Source organism: Acanthochromis polyacanthus, chromosome 10 (assembly GCF_021347895.1).
Source record: "Acanthochromis polyacanthus isolate Apoly-LR-REF ecotype Palm Island chromosome 10, KAUST_Apoly_ChrSc, whole genome shotgun sequence".
Lineage (NCBI taxonomy): Eukaryota > Metazoa > Chordata > Actinopteri > Pomacentridae > Acanthochromis > Acanthochromis polyacanthus.
The window spans coordinates 20,655,027-20,679,047 of NC_067122.1; the positions used below are offsets into that span (position 1 = coordinate 20,655,027).

The 24,021-nt window shown below is 41.5% G+C and overlaps 3 protein-coding genes across 5 annotated transcripts; 1 reads left to right on the forward strand and 2 right to left on the reverse strand.

The window, feature by feature from the left end:
- Positions 1-39: 39 nt before the first annotated feature.
- grhpra (glyoxylate reductase/hydroxypyruvate reductase a) lies at positions 40-7,936 on the reverse strand. Of its 2 annotated transcripts, none has more exons than XM_051954875.1 (9): positions 7,842-7,936; positions 4,219-4,349; positions 2,845-2,917; positions 2,647-2,763; positions 2,446-2,534; positions 2,158-2,259; positions 1,283-1,418; positions 978-1,108; positions 40-862 (listed from the first exon to the last, which is right to left on the reverse strand). In XM_051954875.1, exons 1-9 carry the CDS (start codon positions 7,850-7,852, stop codon positions 741-743), a joined length of 912 nt encoding a protein of 303 aa, XP_051810835.1. In that variant the 5' UTR covers positions 7,853-7,936; the 3' UTR covers positions 40-740. The 2 variants fall into 2 exon arrangements, with proteins under 2 accessions (XP_051810835.1, XP_022069593.1); XM_022213901.2 differs by lacking the exon at positions 7,842-7,936 and adding an exon at positions 4,680-4,957.
- Positions 7,488-21,312, forward strand: si:ch211-203d1.3 (protein phosphatase Slingshot homolog 3). Of its 2 annotated transcripts, none has more exons than XM_022213891.2 (17): positions 7,488-7,644; positions 8,953-9,115; positions 10,537-10,574; positions 10,688-10,874; positions 11,883-11,998; positions 12,126-12,194; positions 12,909-12,974; positions 13,160-13,342; positions 14,022-14,115; positions 14,257-14,385; positions 14,626-14,672; positions 14,827-14,973; positions 18,170-18,370; positions 18,537-18,765; positions 18,842-18,931; positions 19,021-19,116; positions 19,847-21,312. In XM_022213891.2, exons 2-17 carry the CDS (start codon positions 9,068-9,070, stop codon positions 19,982-19,984), a joined length of 1,878 nt encoding a protein of 625 aa, XP_022069583.2. In that variant the 5' UTR covers positions 7,488-7,644; positions 8,953-9,067; the 3' UTR covers positions 19,985-21,312. The 2 variants fall into 2 exon arrangements, with proteins under 2 accessions (XP_022069583.2, XP_051810834.1); XM_051954874.1 differs by having other exon boundaries at positions 7,496-7,644; positions 8,984-9,115.
- mrpl18 (mitochondrial ribosomal protein L18) lies at positions 21,303-23,021 on the reverse strand. The gene is made up of 4 exons (XM_022213892.2): positions 22,766-23,021; positions 22,477-22,645; positions 21,718-21,952; positions 21,303-21,610 (listed from the first exon to the last, which is right to left on the reverse strand). Exons 1-4 carry the CDS (start codon positions 22,851-22,853, stop codon positions 21,533-21,535), a joined length of 570 nt encoding a protein of 189 aa, XP_022069584.1. The 5' UTR covers positions 22,854-23,021; the 3' UTR covers positions 21,303-21,532.
- Between the last annotated feature and the right edge of the window lie 1,000 nt (positions 23,022-24,021).

A 24,021-nucleotide genomic window follows, 5' to 3' on the forward strand; every position in this document is an offset into this window, starting at 1 on the left:
CATGACGTTTTTAACATGAGAAAATGTGAAAACACACTGTTGTGCTTTTAAACTACACTTTATTTTTATTCTTCAGAAATATCGGACATAAAAAAGGAGTGTTGAGCTGTTCAGTAAGAGCAGACATGGAGCGTTAACAGCAGAATGAAGTGCAGACTGTGAAGTTTAACATGGCAAACGTTACATTTCGAATGAGACAGATGAGCAACCGATGGTTCTATTTTGAAGGAGTGTTTTAAAATGCAAAGGAGAAATGATTTGTGCTGTTTTTCACTTGAGAATAAGAAGGCAGTTACACAGGTTTACGGAGTGCGGCGAGTCTGTTCATTTGCAAGAACTATTAAAAGTGGAGTCTGCAATTTTGGAGAAAGTTTGCTGAAATTAGTTAACATATTTAGATCTGTCATGTTTTGCACCAGTACAAACATACACAGAACATACTGGAATAGTGTTGTGTAGATCAGTCTGAGCCACTAGAATGCACAGCTAGTGGACCATCAGGGCATATTCTCTAAATTAGACAACAATTGTGTTGAATTGGTATCACAGATTCTACATTTAAAGTGTAATTCAGCATTAAAAGTAACAAAATCGAATGTATCTCTCCAGCTAACACTGACATGAAATGTGCCTAAACATGTCTGAGCTATGTTAGTATTCTTCCCATCTGGACATTATTCTTCTCTGTTATCCATCCAGCACCGGAGCAGGCAGTAGGCACAGCAGCCCAGTTTGAGGCTCTAGAAGGTGAGTTCACTGGGCATGTCTGTGCCCTGTAAACCACCCAGCAAGTTTCGGGCTGCCAGTGCCGACATGATGCCTCTTGTGGAGTAGGTGGCACTACCGATGTGGGGCAACACCACTGCAAGATAAAAGAGGGCAGAAAATAGCTTTGAAAAAGTAATTTAAGGTCTTTTTTTTGGTCAAGTTAGGAAACATGGTGGCAAAAGAGGCCAAGAAACAGCTTCTCCACCCACCACAGTTTTTTAGTGTAAGAAGTGGGTGGTCTGTTGGAAGTGGCTCAGGTGTCGTGACGTCCAGACCAGCTGCAGCGATCTGTCCGCTGGTCAAAGCCTGGTACAGATCCTCCTGGTTCACCACAGCTCCCCTAAAAAACAAATTTCACCATATTTCTATGCTTGTGTATTCTAATAGCAGGCATAGCTGGTGTCAAAGACGCAGCAGGATGGTTTACCATCACAAAAACATTCAGAGGTACAAAGTGTGCTCCAAATCTCATGCTTCACCCACAATGGACACACTACTCGTTTTGGAGGTCTACCTGCTTGAGTTGATGAAGACTGCTGTGTTCTTCATCTTGCTGAAGAAAGCCTTGTCACACAGGCCCTGGGTTTCTGGCGTCAGGGAGCAGGAAACAACTATGAAGTCGCTCTCAGACACAAGTGTGTCCAGAGGAACTGTCAAACAGAGAGGAGAGCACAATAGAGTAAAGAAGGAAACACATTATCAAATGTGGAGATCTAAAAACCAAAACAATTTATTGCAATAAGACCTTCAGTTTCTCCTGCTTTGCCTTTTATGACTCAGTGTGCTTTTGATCATTTCCCTTTCATTGTGTGTCTTCCTTCAGGGTTGTTTTCCTGCATAGAGAAATTTTTCCACACCCTTCCCAAAAGGATTCAGGCAGCCCAAAATAAAAATCACTGGTGCAAAAATTATAACAATTGAGAATTGTATTTCTATTTAAAACCAGTTTTGTGGATGAGTTAATTTAGTCCAGCATAATACACATTATTTTTGTTCAACAGATAGTCTGAAATAACTTTTTTTGTGGTCAAATAGGATAACAGACTCACTATCTGTACAGTGCATGGACCAATCACGCTTACACATTTGTTAACACAGGGTTACAAAAAGAAATTCCTTTGTTGAAATTGATGTTTTTGAAGGAGAATATTCCTAAACTTGTGTCGTATTTTGTCTTTTATCTTGAAGTAATGAACGACTTTAGATGGCTGAATACATTAGGCATCTTGTTTTATGCATGATTTTGTAAAAAGCCTCGACTGGATGATTCCAAGTTCAACAGTATTTTATGCATTTTATAGTAAACACATAGGTGAAGGGAAAATGCCAATTTGTCACATGTTTTTCACCCCCTGAAGTCCCACTCTCAGAATGTCTTCTTTTTCTTACCAAACTCTCCATTCACCTCAGCAGCCTGGGCTTTGGCTGTTCTCCCCGTGTACAGCAGCCTCTTCACTCCAAAGGGCATGAGTCTCTGAGCGATGGCCAAACCTACACAAACACCAGTCAACTATTCAGCTACAATCAAGTCAAACATGAGAAAGAAAATCACATCACACTTTGCTTGATAGACAGAATAGCATAGTATCTGACAGCAGGATGTGGTACTATGATTTATAGCTAATCATAATGAAGTTATGATGTTACGGGAAGTAGAGCAACAACAGTGAGCCGAACCTATGCGTCCCAGTCCAATGACTCCTACGGTGCTGCCAGACAGACCATAACCACACAGCCAGAGAGGCTTCCATGAGCTCCAGCCTCCACTGAAAGAAAGAGAAACACAGGATTGTATCATTAAGGTAGCAGGGTTTTTTTTGTTAAAAAGTGACAGAAACAAACAGCGAGGACATCAATTAGTGTAAATGTGTAACTGACTTTTTGACCTCCTCCACTCCCTCTGGTAATCTGCGTGCGGTGGCCAGCAGCAGAGCCACAGTCAGTTCTGCCGTGGCGTCAGTCAGGACGTCCGGAGTGTATCCAACACGTATACCACTGGTGAAAACACAACAATATGACTCAGAAGGTACACGACAACACCTCTGGTCTAAGGTGGGTTCTGTGATTGCAACTCACCGTTTTTTGATCTCATCGAGGGCCATGTGGTCAAATCCCACAGACATGGTGCTGATGACTTTCAGGTTTGGCCCTGAAATCAAAGACACAAAATGTAGACAACAAGTACTGTACTTGTTATAACTACTCTTTGATTTGTTGTTATTTGAAGCCAAAGCAAATGGTGAATTTATCAAACAGCCAACTAAAAAAAATAATCAGTCAATTAATCCATGCTGAAAATAATCATAGTTGGACTCTGTTTAAATTGTCTCTACTGCTATTTTTAATTAAGCAAAGCAGGACAGTGAGTGTAAAAGTATTATAAAGCTGAACACGAGCTGTGTAGACAAACAGCCTTCATCATTGCTATATATTACTGGATTAATGTTGATGGTACATTATTGTGATAGCAACATATTACAGATATAGTAGGTCAAGATGGAGCTAAATGTAACAAAAATAACACTATTTTGTTATTTAATCTGTATAAATGTTGTCACATGCTACATATCAGCATGGAAGATGATTATGTTTTGTATGTAATGTCTCAATCAGCAAGCTAACCACCAGCTATGGCAGCAAAGTAACTAAGTACATTTACTCAAGTACAATGTTGAGGTACCTGTTCTTTCCTCAAATAGTTTCATTTTATGCTACTTTATATTTCCATTCCGCTATATTTTAGAGGGAATATTAGACTTTTTACTCTATTATATTTATCTGACGGCCTTCGTTACTTTTCAGATAAAGATTTTACACAACAGATAACATAAAAAGCTTTTAAAATAAAACGTCTTGTGAAAAACTGAACTTGTGGCATTCACATTTTTTGGATTTTGACGTATTACAAACAGCAGCGTGTAGTCTGTGTATGTAAGTGTTAACATCTCCACCATAACAGTGACTTTTCCCTGTAAACTTCTTACATTGTTTCATTTCAATAAATATTCAAATGAAACAGCATCTCACCAAAAACCAATGTATGTATCTTTCTCCTTATTCTTCTTCCATTAATAATCTGATGAGCCCTCATACTACTGTCCTTAAATATAAAACTGAATAAAGACATTAAAACTTTTGCGATAATACTTTAACCACATTTTGTTGGCATTACATATGTATGTCTACTGAATTAGGGACTTTTTGCATTGGTGCTATATTGGTGATTTTACTTGAGCAATGGATGTAAATACTTCTTGTACTGCTGTGTAGCTGTTGGATGCACATATTGGCATAAAAAGCACAATCTATGCATCTAAAATATAGCTTAGCATTACTGTAAAGCCACATAAGATGATCATCCCAGTGATTTAATGTGAACTGAATGATTATTCGGTGTAGTGACCACACACGTCCTAACCAGTCCTGCCATCAGTGGAGAGAGACGAGCACCTGCAGCATCCAGAACCTCAGCATCGATCTTGTCTGACAGCAGACACAGCAGACCGTGAGCCCCCTGGACCCCTTTGAGGAGCTCCGTCCTCGGTACTGGTTCATCGGAGTCCCACTGAGACACCTCACACCTGTTTCCATGGAGACAGAGAGGAGAAAAAGCATGAGGTGACATCATTCAGTCTGACTTATACAAGCTGTCATTTGGTTCAGCTCAGAGGAAAGTGACTGTAGTGGAGGCTGAGTGTGGCCTGAGGTGGCTGCACTTTAACTTTTAGATGTCACAGCCTCTAATTAGCTTGCTGGCGAGAGAAGAGTGTAACACGAAGCCACGTCCACTGACTCAGAGTGGGTGAAATGAAAATAACACACTGTTAGAGTGCAATGTAACAGAAGTGACTTGATAAATGCTGCTGTTCTGTGTGGAATAACAGTGAGGTAGTTTACAAAACACTTCGTACGCTCCAGCAGCTGACAGGATCTTCATCCCCTCCGGTGGGACGCGTCTCGTTATGAAAACCTTCATGACTTTACCGACTGCCTGCATTCCACGTTAACAACCGAACAGACGGTGAGCCCTCTTCGGACAGAAGACTCTGAGGAGAGGCCGGTCGTCTGCACACTCTGTCCAGCCTGCAACTTACTGCATTTAACCTTCAACCTCTGCAGCCCTCGGTGACAAGACTACACTTCACACGCTCTTTTACACACCAGGAAGTAGTCGGCGTCATAACAGTGCGCATGCGTGGAGCAGGGGCGCCTCCAGAAGTTTTAATCGAGGTGTCCCGATGAAGTAACAAAAGTCATAACTACATGTCAGAAATTTTATTATGATGAAGCATAAAGGTTGGTTAAAAATATGAAAAATCACAGTTGAGAAATCACATACTGATAAAGTTTGGTTCTTATTTTACAGTCGACTTATTTATTTGTAAGTCCTTTAAAACTTATTTTCTTTGAAAATATTTAAGGCATTTTTAGCTATTCTGTTTTTTATATATTTAATTTAGTTTGCCATATAATTTAAGTCCAGCAGCTAACCACTGAAGACAAAGTACACTCAACAAAAATATAAACGCAACACTTTTGTTTTTGCTCCCATTTTTTATGAGATGAACTCAAAGATCTAAAACTTTTTCCACATACACAATATCACCATTTCTCTCAAATATTGTTCAGAAATCTGTGATAGTGAGCACTTCTCCTTTGCTGAGATAATCCATCCCACCTCACAGGTGTGCCATATCAAGATGCTGATTAGACACCATGATTAGTGCACAGGTGTGCCTTAGACTGCCCACAATAAAAGGACACTCTGAAATGTGCAGTTTTATCACACAGCACAATGCCACAGATGTGGCAAGATTTGAGGGGGCATGTAATTGGCATGCTGACAGCATGCCAATTGCATGCCAATTTATTTATTTCAGTTCTAGTGTTCCTCGGTGCCTCGCCATGTCTTGATGATGTCATGTTGTGTGGTTGTGTGAGTCTGTGTATGTGTGTGTGTGTGTGCTTGCATGGGTGTGTGCATGTGAATGGCTGTCTATATGTAGGGAGGGTGGAGAGTTGGTTTTTTTTATTTTTATTTCTATTTTTAATTGTATTTATTTATTGCCTTCTTTCTTTTAATTCTTGTAAAGCACTTTGTGTTGTTCTGCATGAAAAGTGCTATACAAATAAATAAAGTTTGAAGTCAACCAGAGGTGTTGCTTGTGTATTGAATGTTAATTTCTCTACCATAAGCCGTCTCCAAAGGCGTTTCAGAGAATTTGGCAGTACATCCAACCAGCCTCTCAACCGCAGACCACGTGTGACCACACCAGCCCAGGACCTCCACATCCAGCATGTTCACCTCCAAGATGGTCTGAGACCAGCCACTCGGACAGCTGCTGAAACAATCAGTTTGCATAACCAAAGAATTTCTGCACAAACTGTCAGAAACCGTCTCGGGGAAGCTCATCTGCATGCTCGTCGTCCTCATCGGGGTCTCGACCTGACTCCAGTTCGTCATCGTAACCGACTTGAGTGGACAAATGCTCACATTCAATGGCGTCTGGCACGTTGGAGAGATGTTCTCTTCACGGATGAATCCTGGTTTACACTGTTCAGGGCAGATGGCAGACAACGTGTGTGGCGTTGTGTGGGTGAGCGGTTTTCTGATGTCAGTGTTGTGGATGGAGTGGCCCATGGTGGCGGTGGGGTTATGGTATGGGCAGGCATCTGTTATGGACGAAGAACACAGGTGTATTTTATTGATGGCATTTTGAATGCACAGAGATACCGTGATGAGATCCTGAGGCCCATTGTTGTGCCATACATCCAAGAACATCACCTCATGTTGCAGCAGGATAATGCACGGCTGAAAACGTCCCAGTTCTTGCATGGCCAGCATACTCACCGGACCCCAATGTCACCCATTGAGCATGTTTGGGATGCTCTGGATTGGTGTATATGACAGCGTGTACCAGTTCCCGCCAATATCCAGCAACTTCACCCAGCCATTGAAGAGGAGTGGACCAACATTCCACAGGCCACAATCAACAACCTGATCAACTCTACGCGAAGGAGAGGTGTTGCACTGCATGTGGCAATGGTGGTCACACCAGATACTGACTGGTTTCCTAAAGGATAGGTCTGTGTAAAATCTCAGTCATGCAGGTGTGGAAAAGACTTCAGTAAAAAAAAATATCAAAGAACAAGTATTAGAAGCATTCAGAGAACATAATCAGTACACTGAACAGCAACATCAAACGAACAATTAAAAGCAAAGTTCCTTTTTTGGACTCTGCTGTCGAAATTGAGGAGGACAATGATGACCTATACAGAAAAAAATATGACTTTAAAAAGGGAGTGAAGGAAACCATCTATGTTAAACTGAAGCATCTATCTCTACAACACTGATTCCTATGACATCAGTTATCAAATGCTAATAATACAGTCCAGAGATCCCTCAACTGGCAGTTTCAAAATCATTTGGAGACATGTGAGTGTTGGGTTGTTTTGGGGGGATTAGCCATTTGACTAGGGAGTGAGAACTGAGGACTCAGCATTCAACCTGCTTAAAAGGATACATGACATCCCTCTGACGACAATGATTTGTACAGAAAGTACAAGAACCCATGAGAGAAGACTGAAATAATGCTGCAGCAGGAGGAGTGACAGTCCACAACATCTCTGCTCTCTCTCTCTCTCTCTCTCTCTCTCTCTCTCTCTCTCACTCGGGATATTTCGTAGACGTCCGTCAAAGTTTTCGTGCGTATGACGTCAGCGTCTCCTCCCGCTCGGCTCCGGGCTGAAACTCTCCTCCAGCCGTGGCTGTAAATGGTGAAGTCCCGACTGAGGGCGGACTGAGGAGCTCCGGGTGCGGAAGGAACAAGTTGGCACCGAAGCAGGAAATTGGAGCCGTGGCCCAATCTGGAGAAGGTGAGAAAACTAGTCTTGTCTGTGCATTTCTATGAATTCCTGACGTTTTGAGAGTGTAGCCGCCGCAAACGTAACCGTCAGCTGTTAGCTTGAGTGGCTCCAACAGGCTACGCGGACTGTTGCTAGCTTGTTGTTTGTTGCTGCAACGAACCGCGGTCTGTTTTCAGTCCGTCCCACGGTATTAAACTCTTACTCACCTGTTATGCATTATCTGGGAGAAACGAGCTGAACCTCATCTTTGGTGTCATGTAAGGCAGGCGTGGACATGTTGTTCGTGTCACAACGATGGTCAGCATAGCAAGAAACCTTCCTGGGAAGATTTCAGTAAGATTCATTAAATATGCATTAACTTTGCATGTTTTATTTAGTTTCAGCATTTATTTTTATTGGACTATATCATTGATCAAAGTTACCTGATGCACAATATCTTACGTGATTGTAGTTTCTCGGCAAAACTGAAGGTAAATAGTTGTGAAAATTCAAAATAGTCTTATTCCAATTTATTAAATCGGAATATTTTCTGGTTACTTCACTGTTTTGTGACTGAGTATCTTTGGGTTGTGGACAAAATAAAATGTTGCATTGTCCTTTTGGACTTCAAGTAGCATGGATTAACCTTATTTCATGACATTTGTTAGACCAAACAGCAAATTTTTAAATTGAGAATATATAAGACAGATTCCTTGATTATGAACAATTGTTAGACGCTCCTAATCCTTTTTGTTTTGTTAATTTTTTTTGTTATTTTTATTGCGCCTCTGGTTATGTGTCAGTTAATGTGTTTGTTTGTATTCTGCACTTGATAAAACAATGTGGTGTGAAAATAATGCTGTTTCATTCCTGCACAAGGAAGCGGTGACAATAAATCCTCTTTTTAGTGCAAGATTTGTCGAACTTGTCCATCACAATTTCTAGCATTTTATTGCAGATTCAGTTATTGTAGATTGACTTTGTAAAAATAAAAAGTGCTAGCGAGGAGAACTACTGCCACATCGTGATATGTCACAACATTTCTGCAAAATTCCTGTAAATTTAGTAATGTGATTTACAAATACCGATTTGATACACCTAGAGATAGAACAAAAAGGAAGATATTGCGTGTATCAGCTGATTACATATGCTTATACTTTCCAACCCCACTTCTCCTGGATTAAACAAGTAGGAAGCGATTGTGAAAAAAAAAAAGAAGTATTTCATCAGTTTCAGAGGAGTCCCTAAATGTTACACGTGGCTTACTCAGTCTTGAGGAATCTCATACGCAACCTGTTTATTGGGTGTAATCGGACTGAAATATCTGTGTCATTTCAGAAATAAATACCAGTACTGACTTCGCCCGCAGCACGCTTTCAACTGAGGAACCCGCAGAGCCTGTCTGAGCCAGCAAGAAGACACAGGTTCAGTGGAGACAGACCTGTACTTGGCAATGGCTCTGTTGACCCTGCACAGGATCCCATCAGTCTCCACCGCTCCAGTGAGTTCAGTCATCCGTATGCCGTGTTGTACACAAACAGTTTCCACTGTATCCTCAGATATGAAGTGTTTACTCTTGCTTTACAAAGAATTATTCAGAAAGCTGACTTTGCGCTGTTTGTGCTGGCCTCTGTAAGGTCTTTAGAAAAAGCAACCGCTCTTGAATGTGTCCCTTTGTGGATATCATCGCTACATTTGCCTGAATGATAACAAGGCAGTTTTGTTCTACGGTGGTTGTCAGGGATGTGATTCCACTGATAGGCTTATGAGGCAAACATGCCACAGATATAGTGCCGCTGACATGATTTTAGCTCTCATTTACATTCATTGCAGCATTACCAGAGGGTGACTGAATCGCATTATGTCTGTCTAAAGGCTCACCGTAGTTGTTCGATGCATAATCACATAAAATCTGTATCATCAGCCTCTGTCTCTCTTATCTCTTCTTCTCACATCCTGTCACTGTGTCATGAAAATTATTAAATGTTATGTCGAATTCCTGGCTCTTCCTCTGGTTTTTATCATTGCCAACTAAACCATAAATAACTTAACTGTGGGTCCAAGCCTCATTTCTTGCATATTTTTCCACAGAATCTAATCACTCTCTTATCTTAACTTGTGTTTTCTCCTTTTTTTTCTTCTTCAAACCCGTCATCGTTCCTCTCCTGGCTCTGGCCCACTTCTCCTCTTTAATTTCTTTTTTTTTTCTTGACTCTGTCTGGACTTGTCAGTTGCGTAACAGGTAATGTTACTGTCTCAAGTTTCTCTGTAAACCCTTGTTTCCACTGCTACTTCTCTCTTGTTTCTTTCTCCCTCCCCTCTTTTGTATTGCATTTTTTGTTTAATTCTCATCATTTTCTTCTAATATTTTGCTGTTTATCTGTTTGTTTTTACTGTCTCACCTCACTCCTGGATCCCTCGCTTTGCGTACATATCACTATTTGTGTCTGTCTCCTCACTACTGCACTGTATCTGTGTTTAGCCACATTTCATCCAAGGAATTACTGAACATTCATCACACACACACACTGCTTCCAATTTTCCTAGAAAGTCTGTTACGATCTTTCAACACTTTTGCTTTTGTTAAGATTGAAGTACAAATTTCTGAGAATGTTAGAAACAGTGTGCCACAGCCACATTTTCTCATATAAATTAGTTTTGTACAGCTCCAGCATCTGCGTAGACCTTCTTTTGGGATATGTCCTCCATACTTTTTCACAATTACAAAAAGCCCCAACTGCAAAATCATCATAGTGTGGTATAAAGTGTAATTATAGGAATAATCAGTAAAACACAAAGATCAGATACCAGATTTCTGCACAAAAACTGAATCACACACATGCAAACAATTAAAGAGGTTAACTATTTTCATTCTTCATTCCTCTTCATGGGGCTTCCTTATGATCTATTTTATCTTTTCAGGATGAAACCTTCCAAAAAAGAGGGAGACTTCAGAAAAGGTAGCTGTACACCAGTGTCATCTTTGAATTTGTTTAGTTAAACTCCCGACAGAATGATAGCTAGTTGCTTGATGAAAGCGGCGCTAAACTCGCTGATCTTTGTCTGTTTCTAGAGAGAGCTTTGCCCTCGTAAAAGGGGCAGTTCTTCTGCTGGAAGAGGGCGACCGTGTTGGCCTTCGTGAGGAGACTTCTCCCGCTGCGTCTTCTCCAATAAAGCAAGGCAGCGGAGTGTCCGATACACAGCACAGGCAAATCCATGCCATGGTTGAACAGCTCAGACCAGAAGACACCATCAAGCTGGTGAGGCCTCATGTCTACACACAAATCAGTTTAATGAAATGTGAAAAGAAAGGAAAGGATTTTGTTTGTGACTTAGTTCATTAAGTGAACGTGTCTCTTGTATAATCAAAGCTCAGGTAAAAGCCATAAGAGCAGTATGCCGGGTTCGTGTACTAGCTCCGTATTTTTATGGAGCTAGTGTCAGCTGGAGTTCAGAGCTTTGACCTTGTCAAATAGACTAAATTTTCTTGTGTCCTGTCCCACATTTTGTCGCTGAATGCGCAGCATTCTTTGCAGTCAGTTGAAAGATGACTAACATGGGTAACGGCAGTACAATACAGCTAAAATCACGAAAATAATGAACACGGAAGATGAATATTAAATAACACAAATTCAACTCAGCTGCTATGACTAATCAGTTAATTGTCAACTATTAAAACTATTAAATTAATTATTATTCTTATTATAACTGATGATTCTAATTGAGTAACTGATTACTTAAGAAGGTAATTAATCAATTAATGGACGATGAAAGTGATCGGTAGTCGCAGCGCTGTTCTTCAGTAGTCAGCTGTAAAAATCAGCAATTCATGAGATTTCCACAAATTCAACTCGGTTGTAAGAGCGAGTGTGATGGAAAACCCAGGAATGATTGGATGGATCTAATACATCATGAATGCTTTAGAAAATCACAGTGTTAAATATACGAGATTTAGAGGTAATGAGCTAAATCAAGCAAATAAAGAGCACAGACACGGTCCTTTACGTGGACAGCAGTTGGTATCTTGACTTTCTGTGTAAACACAGCATTCACTTCCCTAATTCGATTTTTTTCCAGGAAGGCCAAAGAAAATAAACTTCACAGAATCCTTTGCACTGCGTGTAATCAGAAAGGTTTTGTGGGCAAAGTTAGACTTCAGAAACAGAATGCTGCATATGAAGCTTGTTCAGTTAAATTAGTTTGACTGATTTTGTCCTCACCAATGCTCTGTCCCTGTCCCCTCTTGTCCTCTGTATTTTGTCATGCAGGCAGTGCAGTTGGAGTCTGTGAGTCCAGTCAGAGTCAGGTATCTGATTGTCGTCTCTACACTGGACAACAAACAAGAGAGCATCCTGCTGGGCATGGATTTCCCCAGCTCGGATAGGTGTGTTTAACCAGCTGATCTCCGCAAAAGATAAGACATCTGCTCGGCTACTAATTTCTGGTTTAGCTTTGACAAGTTAGACTTATTTCCTTGTGTTGTGTTGTGTGCCCTTCCCGTCTCTCTGCAGTGATCAGTGCACCATCGGCCTGGTTCTGCCAATATGGAGCGACACGCAAGTTTATCTGGATGGAGATGGGTAAGAATGGCCTAGAAAGAGACTGGGGATTGAATTAAAAGAGTAAAAGCAAAGGCGAGGAGTTGGTGAGGCTGCAGCACAGACGGTGCAGCCTGATATCTGGGATTCTGGCCAGAAATAATTTGAATGAGTAATGTCCTTATTTCTGGAGTTGACTCATTCCCCATGAATTACAACTGCTTCTATCACTCGCACAGACCCTTACACAGGCATTGAGATTGTATGTTGTTTATAATGAATTTATAGAAATTAGAGAATAAAGATCTACTAGTCTTCTTTTCAACCAGCTATAGTTTGAAATAAAATAGCTGATCTATGGAAGCTTCTTAGCCACTGATGCTCAGAGGAGGATATAGAGAAAAGCACTGGGAAACTGTGATCTAAAACAGTTGGCTTAACATGACGCTGCTGTCGACTGCTGTGTTTTAACTAATCTGCCGTCGCATGCTGAGTGCGATACAAGATGCTTTGATCGGTTGCCATGTCACACCAGGCTGGATCACACTTACACTATGCTGCTTTCTCTCCTCACATTTTCATTCTCCACTATATTCACAAGAACTGTCACTAATTTACACCGAATGATTTCTCTCTGCGTATTATGTCGGACTACGTTGGAGCCCAGTGATGCTTCTTATCAGTAATACTTCCTTCTTTCACTTTCTCTTGATCAGATATTATTATGGGAGTTCATATTTCTCTTTTTCTCTGCAGTGGTTTCAGTGTGACCTCAGCAGAAGAGACAAGAATTTTTAAGCCGGTTTCCATGCAGACTATGTGGTGAGCGTTGCTGACATCAAGGTGTTGAAATTCAAATCTGAATTTTCTCACGGTACCATCTGGCACATTGCTTTATAAAGTACTACTTACCGTCTTCATCTCTATAGCCTCTTTCTTTTTTAAGTATTTTCAGATATACATGGTGACATTCTCTTCTTTCCTTCCCCCCTATGTACTGTTGTAAGGTCAGTGCTGCAGGTGTTACACGGCTGCTGTGAGCGGGCAGTCAAGGCGGCTGTGATCCCAGGCTGTGGGCTGGAGTGGGCTCAGCACTACCACCAGCATGTTGAGTCTGATCGCTTCTGCCTCAATGAGTGGGAGGCCATGAACGACCTGGAGTCGGTCCGCAAGGACAGTGATGGACAGAGGTGAATGCTGTTCCTGTTTAAAGGTCACCTCAGTCCCTGTTCCTTTATCTGTATTATCTACGTGAGCCAAACCAATGTTTCCTGCTGCCGGAGGCGGAAGAAGATTTTTTATTTTTATTTTTTTTTAACCTAAGTAAAAGTAGGGAATACAACAAGTGTAAAAATATTCCAGGATGAGCAAAAAGTAGTACATTCATGATAATAGTAAACTTAAATGAAGTTTTTAAAAAAAGTAAGTAGAGGTAAGTGCTTCTTCTGCAGAGAGAATGTTAATGCTGACAGAATACTGAGTTATTTCTATGTTTGAGCAGGTTGAGCTACTTGTAGTTACTCAACAATAGTAGTTAGTTCTGGAACATTGCATCACGTTTTGAAGATAATCAAATATGTAGTGTGACGTAAAATCTTCAGCTGCAAAGTAACTAACTGAAGCTATCAATAGTGAACTAAGAATTACAGTACTACTCTCATAGTACAATAAAAGTAAGAAGCAGCTTCAAGTTGAAGTTCTGCAGAAAAGTGTAACTACATCAGAAGAGTGGTTAAGCATAGTACTTGTTTTATTTCACCACTGCCTGCTGCTGTAAATTTAGAACTAATTAGAAGGTTTTCATCTGTTTTTGTTTCTTGTGCATACCAGCCAGCTCATGCTAAAGTTTCATTTTCTTTGTATGAGAAGCTCGGCAGACAGAGTTTCCAGCGAGAGCCTGATCAAAGAGCACCTGAGAGACATCATGAGGACAGAAGACCTGGACAACCTCACATCTAAAATGGTGAGACACATGGGCAGACAGAGAACAAGTTGGTTTACAACAAAGGGAGGCTGACTAAAGCATGAGCAAGGGAAATAATGGGTGCAAAACTACCAAATGTCTGAAAGCCTGTGTCATTTCATGTTTCATTTGTTGCTGTAGGTGCACACTGCCCTACAGAGCAGGATAGGCTTTGACATGAGACCCTACAAGGAGTACATCGACAATGAGATCCTGGTCACCATGGCTCAGATGGACAAGCCCTCCAAAATATTTGACTACCTTTACCTGGTGAGTGATTATTCAGCTTCAAAGACAGTAACAGTAGACACCATGGTGAGAAAGCTTACTTGTGCTTTGGTGAGAAAACTGACGGAAATGTGCTTTTGCCAGGATGTTGTCATGTGACTGTAACTTCCCCTTTGTGGGACATCTGTGTTAACAGTGATAGGGAAGGGGCTCTGTCGGCCTTTTCCTTCTTGTCTTCGCTAGCCTAGTTGAACCTTTCTTTCTTTCTTTCTCTGGTTTCAGGGCTCTGAGTGGAACGCAGCAAACTTTGAAGAGCTGCAGAAAAACAAGTCAGTGTTTTTGCCTGCAACATTTTCAGTAGCTCAGTGTGCTGTCGTCCATCTCTATATTCCATTGTCTCATGACATGGGTAACGCTGAACTGTGCATTGTGTTTTGCTGAGTCACCACTGTGACACTGCGACTGTGTCTGTGCATTTTTCAGCATTGGCTACATTCTGAATGTGACAAGGGAGATCGACAACTTTTTCCCAGAGTCCTTCGCTTACATGAACATCAGAGTGTACGATGTGGAAGCCACAGACCTGCTCCCCTACTGGACTGACACATACAACTTCATTAACACGGCAAGGTAAAACAGTAACACCAAAATCCTGACTTGTGGAAGGTAATTTATGGTAAAATATGGATTACAGTTGTATACAAACACTCTTCTATCACATTTTTCATCAACCACCTCACATTTACGTTGAATTACCTGCTGTAAATAAAAAAATCATGCACTTGTGACTTCAGCTTCAGTCAGGAGATGAAATGAATGACACTAAATTTTACTACTATGCTACAAGGTAATTGGTACTGACAGTCCATTTTAACTAGCCTAGCCGCAGTAGACCCATGCTCTGAAGACGCAAGGGTCTAGGCACGCTCGACAGGGAGGGAGGCGGGCTAAAAGGTTGTCTATCAAATCACTCTGCAGCAATTGGGTAGGTATACAACCAATCAGCGCAACGAATAGGCTCCTAGAGCGCCGGAAATCAGGATGCGGTAGTTCAGTGAAGCCTTATTTATACAGTCAATGGGTGAAGCTCAAGTATATTACAGACATGTTAACAGAAAGATTATTCAGAGTCGGTGCTAATGGAGCTCAACGACTGTTGTCGTTTTTGTTGTCGACCCTGGCAGAGAATTAAATTCGTTGCCGTGGGTTGTCTGGCACGGCTAGGCTAGTTGTTTCCGGTTGTTTCTGTCAGAATCGTCGCGCCTCTGTTGTCACTTAGTTACGCCCGCCTTCTGACTCTACACTTCATGGTGATTGGTCCGGCCAGTTTTAGGAGAATCCAGCCTCGAGCCTTATGGAGGGTAACTAGACCCACCCTGGCAGAGAATTAAATTTGTTGCCGTGGGTTGTCTAGTGCGGCTAGGCTACATTTTAACACCAACCAGCACAGACTTTGTACAGACTTTCAAAATAAAGGTCTGGCGTTCATCTTCAGTTAGTCAAGTCACCCTCATTTTTGTTATACATTTTAAACAAGAGAAGTTGACCCAAAGTGCTTTCCATTTGAGAGAAAATGTTACCAAATACAACTGACATGACCAATAGAGGTAAAAAGTACAAAAAGTCAGAAGATGCCTCTGATAGAATCAGGCTCAGAGAGAACATCTGTCTGTTGTTTTGAGAGGAGATAAAGGATGAGCAGTGAATAGACAGTGGGCAGACTGCAGATCAGAAACATGAAACTCTGTAAACAGGGATACCTGCATAAAGGCACAGGGAGTGTTAGATTATAGTACTGACATCAGTCTCATACCTGTTGGGTAAATATGGAAAGGACTGGTTTAGCTTCAACACAGACTGAAAACAGCCTTACTCTAAAACACACTGTAATAATTACCAGACTATTTCATGGCTCCGAGCATGTATCAGGCAGCTGCACTTCACTTTTGTGTATGAGTTAGGGTTGAACAATATGTAAAAATATACATATATTGCAATTATTTTAACAGATATTGTGATGAGTTGATTTTAGCAGGAATAGTCATTTTTTTGTGTATCTTTTCCAATGAAACAAATACAGAAATGATGATGTGGTTTTGCTGTGGCCTGTACATCCAGCATACTTCCTTAAAGCTGCTGTCCGGAGTTTGAATCGCAGCGTCTCCCAAAACACTGTTGGTCCCTCCCTCCCTCTGATTTCGCCCCTTTATTTGTGCACGCGCGCAGTACATGAGAGAAGTGCCTGGAGTGCTGCAGCATCTTGCCTGTTTTGCTGTTTTCCCCTCTTTTACATTTAGTAAATAATAAAGGAATTACGTTAGAATGCTGCATTGAGTCTAACTTGTCCTAATACCAAAATAACATGAATCTGCTAGGACGAACGAGTAAAGTTTCAATATGTGATTACACTCGTGTATCCCTCTCAATGACGTTGTTTATCAAACTTAGTGCATTTACGCGTGTATATGTGTTACATTGTTTATTTATTTCTATCTAGAGTTCAGAATTGCATGACTCCTCTGACGAAGAGTATGTCCCAGACGCCCCAACATCTTCCTCCAGAGGTCGGGCATCTAAACGAAGCCGTCAGGCGGGCTATGGAGGCCGTGGTCGGGGAGCAACGCGAGCACCCCGAGCCAAAAAACGTCCTGCAGTCTCTTGGCCTGACAAGCCGTGGGACTGGTAACTTTTCTGGAAGTTGCTGAGCCCTGATGCTCTCTCCTCCACAAGCAAAACAAATGTGCGCGCGGTTGCGTAGTGCGTAGCTCGCCCACCTCTACATGGGCTTGCTTGCTGTGTGCGTAACCGTTGATTGACAGCATGACAAAGCTGAACCTCGAACTTGATTGGTCGGCAGCAACCGGCGCTTTTTGGAATAACACGGGGGTCTATGAGAGGAAGGCGGAGCTCAGGAATAAATTTTCATATCGCGTTATACTAACATTATATTATAGTATCGAACTAGACTAACACATTTAAGCTTTGTTAAAAAATGATACATAAATTGAAAACAAACGGAAACTCCGGACAGCAGCTTTAAGTCTGGAGGATATGACTTGTAGCTCAGGGTATCTCTATAGCACTGCAAAGCTGAATTTATAATGGTTTATTGTGACACAATTTACTTTTATCAAAAAATTACTCCTCCTTGTGATTGCGATAGTATTTAGTTTAATTGTTCAGTCCTAGTACGACTCAGAAAAATAAAATCTAACACATTTTTGAGTTTTTTTTATGGTGACTCCTCCTGTTTCTGCTCTTTATGTTAAGCTAAGCCAACCTGACTGCTGGTTGTAGCTTCATGTTTATTGGACACAGAGGGGTGTTTTCAGTGTTTTCATTCAGCTTTACCACGTAATGCTGGACAACCCATTCATATCACATTTTTTGCTCCTGGGTTTGCTTTACCAGCAATTCAACGGTTTTGAGTCGCCATATTGTGACCTGTTTTCCCTTGCAGTTTGAGCTGTGTGAATGACGTCCACAAATACAGGTTTAGTTGTGAAACATCACAACTGTGTTATCTACACAGAGCATAGCAGCAAAATACTGCTTCTGAAGGGTAAATAAATCGAAGCTGGAAGTCTTACCTGAAATTTAATCCAACTGATAAGCCAGTTGGTATTTATATCAACTGCCACCTATTCACACGCTGGCAGCATTCCACTGCAAAGTGTTTCAGAGTATCGCATGTAAACCTGTGAATCTGGTGACCACCTCACCGTGCGAGTTCCTACAGGATATCAAGTCTTTCCGTGTTGATTTATTTTAGTATTGGTCAAGCGAAACCGTTGAGCGAGCCTTTCTTTACCCCTGTGTATCACAGAGAGAGTGGGCAGGCGGTGCTGGTGCATTGTAAGATGGGTGTGTCTCGCTCCGCATCCACGGTGATCGCTTACGCCATGAAGCAAGAGCACTGGCCTCTGGATGTGGCGCTGCCCTACGTCAGGGACCGCCGGTCCATCATCAAACCCAATGAAGGCTTCATGAAGCAGCTGCAGACCTACAACGGCATCCTCCACGCAAGGTCAGACCCAATCCTGTCTGTAGAGTTCTGTCCAAAATGATCAGCTGGCTGTGATTTCCAATGTGACGAAAGCATCGCTGGCATGGAAACTGGTATTTTAGGAAAAGTCAACATTTTGCTTTTTGAGTTCATGTGGAGATTGTTGTCTGTTCATTCATCAATGCAGTCAGCAGCGTCACAGCGCACTCTGGAGGCGAAAGTCAAGAGACCAGAAACAAAAATCTGTTCAAAAGGAGGAGGGAGGAGAGGAAGGAAATCCAGACGAGGAAGAGGAGGAGGAGGAGGAAGAAGAAGAAGATGAGGGAATTGATGATGATGAGGACGACATGGAGAGTCTAGATGAAAAAGATCTGGGCAGGCCTGAGGAAAAAAATAATTCAGAGGAAGATCATGAGGTGATTATATCATCGATGTTCAGCTTTTTTATACCGCATATTTCTTATGTCTAACTCTTTTCTCAAAAACACCCAGGTGTTTGAATCTCCTGCCCCCAAGTCTGACACCAGCCAGGGTCCTGGGCAAACAGTCACTCCTGTCATCACTGTAAATGAACCAGACAAGGTGAGCAGACTGTCAGAGCAATGTTTCCTCTCTCACACCCACAGTGCATCTGAAGCTGTTTATCTTTTTTGTTTCTCTCTAATCTCAAGGTTATTTCGAGCATTAATCGCAGTGGCAGGATGAACCTCTTCTCCCTCATGCAGTCCATTAGCGAACTAGATGATGAGGATAAAGGACGTGAACAGGTAAGTGAAGCTGTGTAGCAGTGCTCTCTCATTCTCCTTAAAGTTTGCACTGAAATGTACACACGAATGGCTGATAAGGATGTAGAGGAAATGTAATGCAGGCTGTTGAAATAATCTCTGTGTTATGTTGATATTTCTGCAAGTATACTTTTAGATGCAACCCAGTGAAGTTCCTGTTACCTGTTTTGTTTTTTGTTACTGCTGCTTTTTTGCAGCTATTTTTTGTTATGAAATGGCAAAGAAGATCGACAAGATAAGATGATATTACATAAATGACATTTGTGCACTTAAACTAATAATAATACTGCATTTCAGTTTCTTAATGGGTCGAACTGTTTCATGCCAGTTTTCATTAAACTAAGCAGCTCTGAGGTGTCATCACATGACAACAGGGACAACAATTTGATTCTAAACAAGGACTTCTGTGACATATCCCCCTCTTTTTCTCTCCTTGCATTCACGTCAGTATGTTGAATTTAGCTTCAACTAGCAATTTTATCCATCAGTTGTAGTTAAATGCATTCAGTTTACCATCATAGAAGAACACAAAGAACAGAAATATTCAACTTTAAGAAGCTGAAATAAGAGAAGTTACACTTTTTATCTTTAAAAAACACTTATCCCAAATAATTTATCAACACATTTAATGTTTATTGTTTTCATTGCAGTTGTAACCTCTACTTTCAAAAAATCAGCTTTATAATGACTGCTGCTTAATTTTTTTTCAAAGCTGCCTGGCAGTCCGAGGCGGTCTCCAGGACAACGGAGGCGTAGCCATGGACGACGAGGTCTCACCCACCAGCGAGCATGCGTAGATATTTCACCCGAACCACGCAGCCAGCAGGGTGCTGGTCAAAGCAAGCCTTGAAGTGATCAAAGAGGCGGACAAGCAGCAAGGAGGCGCAGAGGAGAAAAGTCCAGAAGGAAAGCGAGCTCTGGGAACATGCCAAGGTTTTTATACACTGATACCGAAGATTTAATGTGTATTTTGCAGGTCTTTCATTGCATATCCCACCTCATGATAACTGTAACTGATAAGTTGTTTTGATAAGAATTTTTCTGCAGTATTCCGATAACAGTGAAAGCCAGGATCTCTGATAGCTGAAGTCGTGCATATTGTGCACATTGTTGTATTACTGTGTTTTTTTCCCCAGTGTTTTTCCAAGATATCTGAACACGTACAAACCAGTGTGTCTCTCCAGAGCTCCCTTATTCCATCTTCCCTTCCAGAGACATCTATGCAATAACTGTCCTCTTCTGTTTACCTCTGTAAATACGAGGCTGTACGCTGCCGGTCCAATGTAAACATTTGAAATATTCTTCATATCCTCTGTTTCATCAGCAGCTGTTTTCATGTGTTCATTGTTCACAGTTGGAGGATTTCACTGTTTCTAAGCTGTGCATTATGGATCATGTCAGGGCCAGTTTTATGGCACATGCCAAAATATGTATTCCTATGTGCCAATTAATATATTTAGTTGAAAAACTTTTATCATGTCAGTATGCTAAGGACCATTGTCACCTGTTCTGTTTTATTCATTCTAACACCAGGGCTGCATGAGTGCCTTCAACCTGAGAATGAAATACGACTCTGACTGGTGTTTTTAATGTTTTTACTACGAGGTGGTGGCCACATATTTTATTTCTCTTGTACTGTTTCTCGCGTGGTTTGATTCATCATAAATGTGACCTCCCAAGGTTGTGCATGTATGCATATATACAGTTTATATGTATCAACACAAATCGCTGATGACCTGGGTGCATGTTTTGTCTTCATACCAGCCTGTGAGAACAAACTGTTCAGGGTTTTCTCATGTATTTATGCGGACATGGAATCGAGGTAAATTATTTGATTGACTGTTTTCATCCTTCATTAGATGCTGATGTGGAACATTCCTAACTCATGCTGGTATTACTTTTTATCCAGTGAACCCAAACTGGAGTTCACTTCATTTAACCTGCATGCGCACCATTGGAAAAAAGAATGAAGACGTGCACTTTATAGTCCCACAACACACACTGTTCCCACTGCCTGAGCCAATTTCACGCTGTACTATGATTAAAATGATCAACTGATTCATTTTTTAAAATTGTGTCCACAACTCTATGCCTTGTTGTGTTTTGCTCTTCACTGTCTGCACCTCACTCTTGTTTACAGCAAGCACTTTGAGTGAAAAATAAAAGACGATATTCCAACCAGTTGCTTTATTTCTTGACTCAGTAATAGACTCGAGGAGAGCAGGTTGTGTTCAGAAACACTTCATCTGACTTTGATCACTCCCTTTTTAATCTTAATGTTATTTACTGTACTGCTGGTCATGCTAATGTCAGTACAGTAATAATTAACAGTAGAGCCAGGAGTAAGAGACACAAGATATTTATACAGAACGACAGATGCAACAGATAACACCTAAATTCATGTCCCAACATATTTCCTTCTGGGTTCACTGAGGGTGACTCCTCCTTCTTTCATTGCATTCCTGAAAGCCTGAACCTGCAAAAGAGAAAAGCCAAGGACAGACAAACATGAATCAGGTGACGATTATGTGAGGAGAAATGACTGATAGTATTTCTCCAACAGTCCATGCTGGGTGTACTCACCGAATCGGAGCGGTACGTCCAGGGAATGGCTCTGTACACCATCCTGGTGATGCCTGCCTGCCGGCATCGAACTGCCAGCACCTCGCCCACAACCTGGCACGCTGCCACACAGTTTGTGGAATGAAGCTCCTTCTTCAACGCCCACTCTCTGGTTGAACAAGAAAGCACCGGGATAGAAGAGGTGCTGGAGAACACCTCTGCAGTCACATGGCGTTGGCTGCGAGAGAACATCAACCTGAAAAACAAGAGTGACAAACATAGTGAAATACAAGTGGCAGTAAAAACAGAGTTCAACAAAATGAAACTACATTTTAAAAAGGAATTCTGCAGAATTCCTTTAGAAAGGAAAAACTTTCCACATTTTTTCACTGCAGAAACAGTGGAAAAAATGTGATTCAAATGTGTTTTAATGTTCTGCTTATTTTATCTGCAAGTATTTATCCTTTATTATTAACGTCAGTGTGACATCTAAAGAGAGACGTGAACTTTCAGAAAGATGATCTTAATCAAGAGTAGGATATGAAAATGAATAAATACACTGTAGCACAACATTTCAATACTCTTGTTTTGTGCCCTGTCATATCCTCCACCGACTGCCACTGATATTGTCCAAATATGTTATTCTTTTTGGCTATTTAGAAAAGCGTATGTACTGCTATCAGTTATTGCATTGTTTTTCCATGGCATCATTTCGGTATCGCGATATTTCGGCATATAGCATTGAGGTTAGATGTATTTTATGTTAACAACTCTACAGACCTGTGGTGGAACTCCCTGTGAGGCCAGCTCGTCTTCCATCCCCGGTCCTTCACAGCCAGAGCCATCTGCTCCAGGTTCCGCGGGTTTCTGTTCTCAAAGTTCGGACTCACTGCTTCATTTTCGTTCGCGCTGGGCTCCGGCTGAGACGCGGATCGACTCAAACACCGAGCTGGACGACAGACAAGAAGCAAGACTGACTGGTTAATTATGGTGAGTTAAGAGACAAAAGTTAGCCATGGGGATTAAACTAGTCTGTCCTTTAAATACAGCAAACCGTTAGCTAACCTACCTGTGGTGTTTGCAGCCACAACTGGAGGACATCGTTGAGTTTGACCGAACAACAGCCGCAAACTGCGACTAATTTCTCTCAGAGCCATCTAAAGCTCAGCTGTGTCCGCCTCATTCACTAAAACAACAGTCCAGTCAACACGTTATTATGCGGTTGTGTCCTCAAAAACATTCAACATGCTCTCAGTATTTGAGGAGAATCCACAGTTACATGAGAAACGCCATCTTTGACATTCGAATAATGTCCGGTTCACGTGGTGCTACTTTAAAAGCGGTCCGACCGCCACGTTTATAGTTCCGCTTTTCACATCTCCACCAAGGACACGTTTGCTGCACCGACGGTGCAGAAGGACCCTATTGAAACCCTAGGGATTCTTTTTTCTTCTTCTTCAGTCTTTTCCCCTCTTTTCAAATTCAACTTTGGCGGCCTAAACATACCCCAAAACGTGTCAAACTTTGCATGCATATCAGGACTGGCAAAAAATTTTATATTTTATGGGAGTTGCACACGTGGAAAAATGGCTCCACAATGACACCTGGAACATTTCAAACATTTACTACCGCCACTGCGTGTCATCCAGAGTTATGAATTTGGTAGGCATATGTAGCTGCTGAAGAGGCACAAAAATGTAATTGACACCCATGCCCAAAATCCAACAGAAAGTCAGCCATTTTGAATTATGTGTCATATTTTTGACGATTTCCGGTCATTTTTACACATTTTCAAAAGCTATATACTCAAACAGGGTAACTCCAACAGAGCTGAAATTTGGCCAGGATGTAGGTACAGCAGGCATGGCTGATCAAAAGTTATCAAAATGCTCTGCAGAAGTCAGAAGGCGTAGAAATGGCGACCCCTGGAAATCTACAATTCCCCATGAACCAGGAAAATGCTGTGTAACTGCCCTGAACATGCTCCAATCTGTCTCAAACTTTACATGTATGATCAATGTCCTGCCCTGATCACATTGACATGCTGATTTAAAGCCATAGTCATAGTGCAGCCTGCTGGATGGAAGGAAATGCTCTAAAACTAGCCTGTACATGCTCCGATCTGCTTGAAACTTTACATGTGTGATCAGAGACCAATCCTGATCACATCTATAGGCCAAAATCGGTCGCAGCGCCACCTGGTGGACTGATAGGAAAACCTCTATGACTAGCCTGTACATGCTCCAATCTGCCTGAAATTTTACGTGTGATCAGAGTCCAACCTTCATCGCGTTCACAGTTCGACATGCACTACCCATTAAAGTT